General features: G+C 38.2%; 1 protein-coding gene across 1 annotated transcript; it reads left to right on the top strand.

Moving 5' to 3' along the window:
* The first annotated feature begins 9,223 nt into the window (after nucleotides 1-9,223).
* On the top strand, nucleotides 9,224-9,946 carry LOC122293617 (uncharacterized protein At4g02000-like). The gene has a single exon (XM_043102150.1). It carries the CDS (start codon nucleotides 9,224-9,226, stop codon nucleotides 9,944-9,946), a length of 723 nt encoding a protein of 240 aa, XP_042958084.1.
* The last annotated feature ends 2,254 nt before the right edge of the window (nucleotides 9,947-12,200 follow it).

Here is a 12,200-nt window from a genome sequence, read left to right as displayed (position 1 = left end):
GATCACTCCTACCAATACGAACCTCCACGCTCCTTTTCAACAAATTACACTGCTCCTTTCACCACCCCTGACTCCACATGGTACCCTGACTCTACTGCAACCCACCACATAACACACGACCTATCTAATCTCAACCTCTCCTCAGAAGCTTAAAGTGGAACTGCGCAAATATGGGTAGGCAATGGCTCTGGCTTACCCATCAACAATATTGGTGAATCCTGTCTTCAAACTCGTTTTTCTTCCTTTCATCTTTCGAATTTACTGCATGTCCCTTCAATTACAAAAAATCTGGTCTCTGTTGCTCAATTTTGTACTGACAATTCTTGCTTTTTTGAATTCCACTCTACCCATTTTGTGGTGAAGGACAAACAGACCAATTCGCCCCTCACCAACGGTCCTCTTCGTGATGGTCTGTACCAATTTCCACCGGCGTCACCATCATCTGCTCCCTTCACCCATCTCAGCGAAAAAGCCTCCCTCTGTCAGTGGCACAAATGCATGGGCCATCCGTCCCTTGAGCTCGTCTCACGCATACTGCGCACCAACCATTTGCCTTTTGTCTCCAATGACTCTGTTTTCTTCTGCTCTGACTGTCCTTTAGCTAAAGCTCACCAACTACCATTCTCCTCAAGCAACACTCGGACAAACAAGCCCCTCCAACTTATCTAGGCTGATGTATGGGGCCCGGCCCCTTTACTTTCCAGAAATTGTTTTTCATATTACTTATCCATTGTAGAACATTTCACCAGATTCACCTGGTGTTTTCCAATTAAATTAAAGTCCGATGTGTTGCAAACTTTCACTGCTTTTATTAAATTTGCTAAGCGATTTTTTAACTCTAAAATCATTTCCATTCAAACGGATGCTGGAGGTGAATTTCGCCCCCCTCACATCCTTGTGCAAATCTCTTGGAATTACTCACCGCTTCTCTTGTCCTCACTCATCAACAGAATGGACTGGCTGAACGTAAACACAAACACATTGTTGAAACCGGCCTCACCCTACTTTCTCAAGCATCACTTCCATTATCTTTTTGGAGTGATGCATTTGAGACTGCAACATACTTAATTAACTTACTACCCACTCCTGTCCTTCAAAATAAATCCTCATACCTTATGGTGTATCATAAACCGCTTGACTATAAATTTCTAAAAATTTTCGGATGTCTCTGTTGGCCAAATCTTCGACCCTACAATCATCATAAACTACACTTCCGCTCCACCTCGTGTCTTTTTCTTGGCTATAGCCCTTCCCACAAAGGTTACAAATGTCTCGATCTCAAAAATAATCGTTTGTACATCTCCCGTGATGTCACATTTGCTAAACACTCGTTCCCTTACTCTTCATCGTCTGTCAAACACACACAGCCCACCACGCCTACTGTTAACCTTCCAATATTTCCATCATCCATCCTTGGCCCAGGCCCACCTCTTAATCAAATCATCAACCCACCGTCTACACTTGAACAAAGCCCACCCATCAACCCATCAATCCATCAACCCAGTAACCCACACCCACCCATCAACCCGCAACCTGTCACACGGGAATCCCCAGCTCATATTCACTTTCCCACTCCTTCAGAACCAGAGCTTCCATCGTCTTCTCAAACCCATGCTCCAACCGATTCTACTCAAACTTCTCTCCTTCCTCCTCGTTCTCAAATCATCACCAGTTCTCAAACAAATTCCTCTAAACCTCACCAATTTTCTGATGGAACCATTCCCTATCCCACCAAGCAATGCCTCATATCCACCACTACCATCCCCGATGAACCCTCCTCTTTCTCCATGGCCTCCAAATTTCCCGATTGGCGTCAAGCCATGTCCGGTGAATATGATGCCTTAGTTCAGACCCATACGTGGACCTTGGTTCCACCATCTTGTGCTACTAACCTTGTCGGTTGTAGGTGGGTCTTCAAGACTAAGTTACATGCCGACAGCTCTCTGGAAAGAAGGAAGACACGGCTCGTTGCTAAGGGGTTTCATCAACAACCCAGAATCGACTACACGAAGACGTTCAGCCCTGTTGTAAAACCCTCAACAATTCGGCTGGTTCTCTCCATTGCAGTCTCAAATCAGTGGCCTCTTCAACAAATTGATATCCAAAATGCCTTCCTTCACAACGATCTGACTGAGACCGTATTTATGCAACAACCTCCTGGTTTCGTTGACTCAGAAAGACCGGACTATGTTTGCAGACTCAACAAAGCACTATACGGGTTAAAGCAATCACCTCGTGCGTGGTTCTCTCGATTGAGCTCATGGCTACTTCAGTACGGTTTCTCAGCCTCCCACAATGATCCTTCACTTTTTATTCTTCATCAGGGAAATCTCTTCATCTTCGTTCTCGTCTATGTAGACGACATGGTAATCACTTCTTCCTCCCCTTCTGCTGTTGATAGTCTCATTACTTCTCTGAAAAATGCCTTTCCAGTTTTTGACTTGGGTCGTTTGTCCTATTTTCTGGGGTTGGAACTTACATATCTAATGTTATTTGTCTCTCTCAAAAAAAATATACCACGGATATTTTGAAGAAAACAAATATGCTTGAAGCCAACTCAATCTCTTCCCCCATGTCGGCATCTACAAAATTATCCAAGTTTGATTCTCCTCCGTTTGATGATGTAACTCTGTTTCGGAGTGTGGTTGGCAGCTTACAATACCTTTCACTGACTAGACCAGACATATCTTACTCTGTAAATAAGGTCTGTCAATTTATGCATGAACCAAAGCTTAGTAACTGGACAGCAATAAAGCGTATCCTTCGCTACCTAAAACACTCTCTAAACCATGGCCTGCTTTTTTCATACGAGTCAAATTTCTCTCTTCATGCCTATTCGGATGCAGACTGGGCTGGATGCCCAGATGATAGACGCTCTACGGGAGGGTTCTGCATCTTTTTAGGTTGTCACCTTATTTCATGGACCTCCTGGAAACAACAAACAGTAGCTCGGTCAAGTACTGAGGCCGAGTATAAAGCACTAGCTAATGCTACTGCTGAATTAATTTGGCTACAGACACTTATGAAAAAACTTGGTCTCTCACTATCTAAACCTCCCATTTTGTGGTGTGACAATTTGGGAGCCACGTACTTAACTGCCAATCCGGTTTATCATTCTCGGACCAAATACATCGACATTGACTTCCATTTTGTGAGAGACAGGGTTGCTGCTAAAACCCTTCAAGTGTCCTTTTGTAGTAGTAAGGACCAGCTGGCTGACATATTTACCAAGCCATTAGTAGCATACAGGTTTACTACTTTAAGAACAAGTCTCACTGTGTTTTCTCCCCCAGTGGACTCGCGGAGGCATATCAACCTAAGCTACACAAATGGACCCTCCAAGATAAATGACTCAGTTGATGACCATGAAAATACCACCTCAGCAGCAGAAGCTTCTTGAAACTTTTACATAGAATCCGAATTCTGTTATTGACAGCTATTGTAAATATTTCTTTACCTGTACCTCTCGTGTATATCCACCTTATCCTTGTTCTATAAAAGAATCCCTTCATAATGCAAATATGTGTGGAAGAAATATACAATGAATTACATAAGTTCTTTCTTTACGTCTTTGTTGATATGTGTACATCATATGAGAGTGATGAAGCCGTACTTGTCAGTTAATAAGAGCTGTTTTCTATAATTAAAGATCTAAATCTACTGTATTCTAGTTTTTTTTACTCTGTTTTCTACTTCCTAATTAATGAGTTTAGGCTCCGATTTTTAAATCAGCAATAACATTAAATTAAATTATATATAAACAAAGGCGGGATGAAAGATCCAAACCAAAACTTTATTATTTGCAGCAGATAAGATATATTGCAGACATAAAACACAAAACGACAGACTTTGTTGGATACTTTGTTCTTTATGAGTCTTAAGAGTATTAATAAGCCATATGTCTGTGTTATCTAAATTTTGTTTGAGATGTGAAAAAATTGGTAAATTTATATTGGGATAGCCAAGTATATATAAAAGCCATCTGAGTTGAGCTATAATAAATGTTCATATATGTTAATATTTTTTATATTTTTTTTTATCAAAAATTAAAATAATTATAATAATTAGATAAGATGAATTAAAATAATTTTTATATCCCAACCTAGCTTTAAATAGTAAGTTATCTCTATATGTGTGATGATTCTTCGTTCGTATACGTTAGTAAGTGGTAACTTAGTCATCTAAATCAATCTTGTTATTTTCTCACTTCTGCACAGGATAAACAGTAACATTAATTTTCACTGCAACTCCTGATGATCTCACAATTCTTGGGTTTTTTTTTTTTTTTTTTTTCTTAAGTGAAATTACAACTTCTAAACTATAAAATACAAGCCAAATTCTAATATTTTCTCGCTTTCAAATCTACAAATTTCTTTACAACTGATAACATCTTATTCAAAACCTCTAGAGAGATAAAATTCTGTCTTAAACCACCATTTAAGACACTCACAAAACTCTCCCTTCCATAGAATAAAGTACAAAATCTATGGATTCTAAGGCTTTGTTTGTTTAGCCAAAACCAAAAATCTCATCTCATCTCATCTCAACTCATCATTACACCTTTTTCAAATCCCAATACAAAATATAATAAACAATCTAACTTTTTCAAATCCCAATACAAAATTAATATTCAAAAATTATATTATAACAATATTTTATTTATTACTATTTAAAACATCTCATCTCATCTCATCTCATCTGTGTAACCAAACGGGGCCTAAGTCGACAATATCTTCTATTTATTATGAGATACTACAACTATGGATTATATAACTTCAAATACATTGAAAAAAACTAAAAAAGCCCAATAAAAATACCACAAATAAAAGGGACACGTGCATTGAAAGGAACACGTGGGCCCAGCTCTAGGAATCTCTAAACTTAACAATGCTCCCTTTCTTTCTTTTCTATTTTTCTTTTTCTTTTTTCCTTATTCCTCCTGCTTCTCCCTTCGATGCTCGTGGCCTCTTCAACACGAGCTAGCCAGCCTCTGCCGCCGTAGCACGAGCCAGCCTATGCCGCTGACCCTCGAGCACAAACACTAGCCAACCAAAGCACCATCGTCCCCCGCCCGCACGAGCACCAGCTTGCTGATAACAGAGCCCACCTCTCCACAAGCACGATCATCTGGTGCGTTCGTTGCTACCACTGGCAGGCGGCTCACCCATTCAGTGTACGAACTTTGCCACTTCCTCTCGCCCACCTCTGCGCCAGCCAAATCGTCCTCCACCTACCAAAGTAATCGTGCCTCTCAACCCCCTCCGCACGCACGATTTATTGTTGCCACCACTATGCTGGGGTCCACTTAGTCCATCCTGCGTGCATTCACAATGGATGGTTGCGGATTGGGCCTAGAGAGTTGCAATTCACAACTACGAGCATCGATATGCTCATCTCTACCATGGAGGGTTGTGGGTTGGACATAGAACACCAGAAATTCCAGTTCAATCCTTTATTTGACTAGATAAAAAACAAACAAAACAAAGAACATAACACAAATTTAAAAAAGAGAAAAAGAAAACAAAAAGGTTGGAGGTTTGGGGGAGGTTCCTCCCCTCAAACTAGTTTCGGATTGGAGGAGTTTTTAGAGATAAGTGGAGGTTCTCTCTCTATAGTTTTTTTTTTGAAATTATTAAAAAATATTTTCTTTTACTATGAAAAAACGCCAGGAACATAAATTCTATAAATAAAATCATTTTATATTAAAATACCGAAATCATAAGAGATTGTATTGAAGTATTTATTAAAATTTTTCTAAATATGTGTTATAAAAATCATAATTTAAAATCTCTATATATGATGTAAGCTACCGTCATGTCTCTCTGGAGTACTATTCAGTAACTCTATTTTCACAAATATTTTGATTTAGTAGGGTTTAAAAACTTAAAAGAAAAAAAAAAATAGTCTATGACTCAATAAAAAAGTCATCATAATTTAAACATATTTAACATAAAATCTTCATAAAATATTTTATATTAAAAATTAAAATTATGACCGATTATAGCGATGCTTATGCTATGCTTGATTGACTGTGATTCCGAATACTTTTTCAAATGTCACAGCACGGGTAAAGATGATTTGAATGATTTCTATTCGAAAATGCAAAATTCCAAAACGCAAAAAGATGATTTGGAATCTCAGGGCATCAGCTTTAGACATAAAAAATAAATGATTAGACCCCAACAGTATTAATTAAATTGTTTGGGTCATGAACATGTCTTCTAGAAGTAGCGATAAAAAAGAAATTCCAAGGCATATTTGAGTCGTTTACTGGTCATAATTTCTGCGAGACTGATCAATGTTTTGAATATCGTACCGGATGTCGTACCGGTCAAGGTACTGGAACGAAATATTTTGATATCGATACCGTTTCGTGTACCGTTTCGGGATAGTCGATATATAAATAAATTATATATATAAATATATATATATTAATTATATTTTAAAATAATAATTTATATATAAATAAATTATACATAAATACATATATCTATATAAATTATAAATAGTTTAGTCTAAATTTGGGGTAAAAAAATAAATTTATAGTTTGAAAAAATGAAAAAAAAAAAAAACGAAACCGAAATACCGGCCGGTATGGGCCGATACATAGGCCGGTACAGGCCAAAATTTCGGCCGGTACGGCCGGTATTTGAACCGGTACGAAATTACAAAATTTCTGTACCGGTCCAGTGGCCGGTACGGAATATACTGACCATACCGATCGGTACGGTACGATTTTAAAAACACTGAGACTGATCGTCAGTGATCTTTCGGAGACTACAAGATCAGACTAAGAAGCCAACAGTAAACTTTGGAGAAAGTCCCTCCTCCAGTCCAGCGTCGTAAGTATTAATTACATAGCTGTGTACATCATGATGAGAGTGATGAAGCCGTACTTTGTCAGTTCATAATAGCTGTTTTCTAGTTCCTATTTAATGAGTTTAGGCTCCGATTTTAAATCAGCAATCACATTAAATTAAATCCAAGAGTGTATATTTTTATATATATAAGCGAAGGCGGGATGGAAACTTTATTATTTGCAACAGATAAGATATATTGCAGACATAAAACAAAAAACGACAAAGTTTGTGGGATACTTTGTTCTTTACGAGTCTTCAGAGTATTAATTAGCCGAATGTCTGTTTTATCCAAATTTTGTTTAAGTTGTGGAAAAATTGGTAAATTTATATTGGGGTAGCCAAGTATATATAAAAGCCATCTCCGTCAGTATGATGATTCTTCCTTCATATATGTTAGCTAGTAAGTGATAACTTAGTCATTTAAATCTTGCTTGCTATTTTCTCACTCCTGCGCGGATAAGCAGTAACATTAATTTTTACTATAACTCCACAAACAACGAATTGAGATCATATTTGTGATAGTATTTATTGTGACAAGGTATAAGTTGTTGAATCCCCCATCCCTAATTATATATGATCTCTCGTTAAAGAAATATAATGCTGCTTTCTCATTAAAATATGATCCCTAATTAGTTTTTTTTTTTTTTTTTCCCTCCATACATTAGAATATTATATTAATATAATGCTATAAAAACGTTAATTTTTGGCATCCAAATATCTGCCAGCTTGACTTGTTAATTGGTACTGTATATTTCTGACATACGTACGTTCCTTGTGCATGTATGTTTATAACTTATTTGGACACATAAATAAAATACAAAATTATTAAAGTTTTTCATAATTTAGTTTCTCAACACCACTTGAATAAAATCAGGCCATTAAAACATCTTTATTGTTTAAATTATTTTACTATTATTTACAGAATTTTAAAATACAAAAAAATTCTTAGTCATTGAATACTTAACACTGCGGAGAAGGTGAAGAAAAAATGACAGAAGGTTTGGATGATAAAGAGTTACGTATGTTTTCAAAATTGTACAATGATGTGCGAGACAATAATTTGGATAAGACAAAAGGAATTATTGAGTCCTTACCCCTAGACGCATTGAATTTGAAAATCTCAGATAAAGGTAAAACGGCTCATCACACTACTGTTACATATGGACATGAGCATATAGTGGAAGTGTTGGTGATGCTGATGTCAAATCAAAGCTTGGCCATGTATGATAGTGACGGTTACACAGCTCTAAGCATGGCAGTCGTGCTTAGAAATTGGCGAATGGTGGAGTGCATGCTTCGAAGATACTTTGAGTTGATCAGCATTAGACATTCCAAAGGGAAAAATCTTCCAGTTGTTATGGTTATTGATTTCGGGCAAATAGAAATAGCGCGCAATTTGTATTATCTTACTCCAGATAAAGATTTAATTCTACATAATGATAATCAAGAGATTCAAGACTGCAATGGTGCTATGCTTTTTACCCGTGCCATATATACTGGAACTTTGGGTAAGAACTCGTGTTTTACTATCTGGTAATAGAAATGTTTGATAAGATATTAAGAACTTCTATGCAATATCCTGTGGAATTAGTTAATTTATTATAGCCTTCATGAATATATAATTTGTTTTAGTCTAAACTTAAAACTTCTAATCGATTAATTGGCTGCCGTTATTTTCTTGTCATATACATAATAATAATTCCTTTTTGACCATTTTTATGCATGTTCTGTATGTGATACGCCTGGTACGTATGACACATTAAAAGATATTGCTTTGGGATTAATCCGAACCTGCCCATGTTTGGCATTGGCTCTTGACAAGGATAAAGAGTCTCCCATCTTAGCATTGGCCTCTTTGCGTCATTCCGTCCCAAGTGGAATTCAGCTCGGGTTTTGGAAGCAACACATCTACTCCTATATTACCACTTTGAATCTTTAATTCTCTTGCTTTACATTTTAATATTATTCAATATTAATGGCTCATTTTAAAAAACAGTACCATCAATAATATGTATTGGATTACTTTTTCTAATTAGTAATTAAAAAAGAAATCAAGCGATCCATGAGAATACCTAAACATATATTCTCCTGTGTAGAGTATTAGTACTCTTTAATCCCTGATCTATTAATTGTAACAAATACAAAAAAATACAAAAATTGAAATTAATTAGATGATTTGGAATTAGTTAAAAGACTAGTTGGTAATTGAATCAATATCGAGCATTTCAAAAAAACTCCCCACTGGATATTTAACTACAAATAAGTTAATTAATTAATGGGTTAATTGTATTTTTATTGGGGTTTCCTCTCTCTAGTTAGAGTAGAGGTTTTTTTTCTCTCGTCTCTCGTACGAGGTTTTCGGAATGGCAGATGCATTGGATGAACTTTATGCGAGTTTGTCTTTAACTGAGAAGGAGAATGAAGTAGTTTCGGTGGAGACTAGCCGGCTAGAGGATGTTTTAGAACGTAGGGCGAGTTGTTTGATTATGAAGCTTTTGATCAATAAGCATTATAATCGTGATGCGTTTAAGCAGACGATGAGGAAAGTTTGGAACCTGGTGAAGGGTGTGAAATTATGTGATCTCAATACCGAGTTTACGTTGGTTGAGTTTGAGGATACGAGAGACAAAATTAAGGTCATGCGTGAGGGTCCATGGTCGTTCAATAAGCATCTGGTGCTCTTGAAGGAATTTGATGGTAGGTTGCAGATTGGTAAGATAGAACTAGTGCATGCCCCTTTTTGGGTCCGTTTACATGATTTATTGTTAATGGCCCGTAATGAGTATATCAGGAGACTAGTCGGGGGTGTGTTGGGGGAGGTTTTGGAAGTTGATTTAGATAAAGGTGAGATGGAGTGGGGGGAATATATGAGAGTCAGGGTCCTCATCAATATTTCCAAACCTCTCTTACGTCAGAAGCGTATGATTGTGGAGGAGGGGGTATCCTGTTGGGTGCGTTTTTCTTACGAAAGGCTACCGGACTTAAGTTTTCATTGTGAAATTCTAGGTCATACGTTAAAGGAGTGTGAGGCTATTGATGCAAACCAAGTAGATTGCCAGAGACTTCCATACGGTCCATGGTTATGAGCGGGATTCAATTCTTCTCGCAGGGGAGGAGGACGTGGTTCACCGATGGCTGCTACGGCTACGGCTGCTACAGTTGAGACTGGTTCACCGATGGTTGGTAACGTAAAGGGTAATGAAGTTTTGACTGTTACGGAACTAGTGAGGGAGAGAAATCAGGAATTTGAAGGGGCTGAAATTTCTGCAAACGGTGAATCTTCATCTGATCCGAATATTACGCCGTCTGGGGTAATGAGGGGGCTGTTGTTTTGGAATCTTCTGTGGATGTAGGAGGTTCAAATAAGGAAGTGGTTGAAACGGATGAGTCAAATGTCTTTAAGAAGAGTAATGATGAGGATGGGCTTATGGATGTCCCAGTGCTGGAGGCCCCTCATCTGTTCTTGGGCCTCGATTCTGGCCCATCGGGCAACAAGTGCTCAAAGCCTTATGGCCTTTCTGGTTCCCATAGTAGTGCTCAAAGGAAAATGGGTCATCGATCGAGACTTAGGGCGTTGCAGACTACTCATGCCCAGCCGATTGAAGTAGCTTCGGAAAATGGTGTTGTGGCAGCTTCCGTTCAACAGAATGAAGGGGATTTTTCTCCAAACAATGGCAAGAAATGGAAGGGGAGTCCAATTTGGAGGCTGAAGCAAAAAGAGGTAAACCTTCATCTTCCTCTGTTTCGGTGGATGTTTTTACAGAGAGGGCGGTGGGGCTGGTCCGATTACAATGAAATTTTTGACATGGAATCTCCATGCGCTTGGGAACCCACGGAGCATTCGCACCCTTCGTGATTTACTCACGACTGAAGATCCCAAAATTTTGTTTTTGCAAGAAAGGAAATTAACATCACGCCGGTTGGAGTTTTGTAAGTTTAGATTGGGTTTTCGGTGTTGACAGTATGGGTTGAAGTGGAGGGCTGGCTCTTTTGTGGAAAGATAATATTCATTTGACGATTGTTAGTTACTCTAGAAATCATATTCATGCAACTATTAAAAACTGTGATGGGGAGGAATGGTTGTTGACAGGGGTGTATGGTCATCCCGAGAGTGGGCAGCGGTCTAAAATATGGAGTCTGTTGAAGTTCCTGGGCCGTGGGGTTGTTTTACCATGGCTAGTTTTTGGGAATTTTAATGAAATCTTAGATCACTCTGAGAAGTTGGGTGGAAACATAAGAAGTGAATCACAAATGAAGGAGTTTAGAGGGGTTTTATCGAACTGCCAGTTGAGAGATTTGGGTTATGAGGAGGTTCCTTTTACTTGGAGTAACCGTAGGGGGGAGGAAGGTTTAGTGAATGAGAGATTAGATAGATTTCTTGCCAATTCCTTGTGGTGTGAAATGTATCTAAACCTTCAAGTTAAACATGGAGCAGCAGCTTACTCTGACCACAGTCCTTTATGGTTGGATACTGAAGGTGCTTTGATTAGAAGGAGGAATAGGAGTTGTTCAGAGAAAAGGTCCTCACTCTTTGGATCAGATTATGGGGCTGATTTCCAGCTGTGCTGCAGAGTTGGGAAGATGGAATAAGGTTTCTTTTGGCCATGTGCAGAAGAATTTAGCTACTGCTAAAAGGAGACTGCAATGTTTAGAAGAGAATGACTTGGGCTCAAATTTTCTAGAGGAACATAAACAAGCATGTCTTGAGGTTCAAAAATGGCTTGAAAGGGACGAGTTAATGTGGAAGCAAAGATCTCGGGTGAAGTGGCTTAGAGAAGGAGATAGTAACTCTCGGTATTTTCATTCAAAGGCATCCACTAGATGAAGAAAGAATAGCATCATTCAGTTGCAAGATGAGTCTGGTTTTTGGCATAAAGGGGATCAGATGGATGTTTTAATCACTGAATATTTCCAAAATTTGTTCACTGCTGCAGATCGAGTGGATATGGAGGATATTCTTTCCGGTGTTGAGGCCAAAGTAACTGTTGAGATGAATGAGGAGTTGTTAAAACCATATATTGCTGAGGAAGTGGAGGTAGCTTTAAAACAGATGCACCCTTCTAAGTTCCCTGATTTGGATGGCATGCCTCCTCTCTTCTTTCATAAATATTGGGGTGTGATAGGTAATTCTATTACCGATGCTTTACTTTCAGCTTTGAATTCTGGAATGTTTCCTAGAGGTTTAAACCATACTTTCATTACATTAATCCCTAAGAAAGCTTCCCCTTCAAAGGTAGCAGATTTTCGTCCTATTAGTCTGTGTAATGTACTTTATAAGATTCTTTCTAAAGTCATTGCAAATAGACTTAAGAGAGTTTTGTCAGAAGTGATCTCTGATAC

Source organism: Carya illinoinensis, chromosome 14 (genome assembly GCF_018687715.1).
Source record: "Carya illinoinensis cultivar Pawnee chromosome 14, C.illinoinensisPawnee_v1, whole genome shotgun sequence".
Lineage (NCBI taxonomy): Eukaryota > Viridiplantae > Streptophyta > Magnoliopsida > Fagales > Juglandaceae > Carya > Carya illinoinensis.
Note: the sequence above shows the minus strand (reverse complement) of the source record. Positions and strands in the feature narration are given on the sequence as shown.

What these genes read in the sequence shown, in the direction of transcription:
- LOC122293617 (XM_043102150.1), top strand. Translation starts at nt 9,224, where the DNA reads ATGGCAGATGCATTGGATGAACTTTATGCGAGTTTGTCTTTAACTGAG.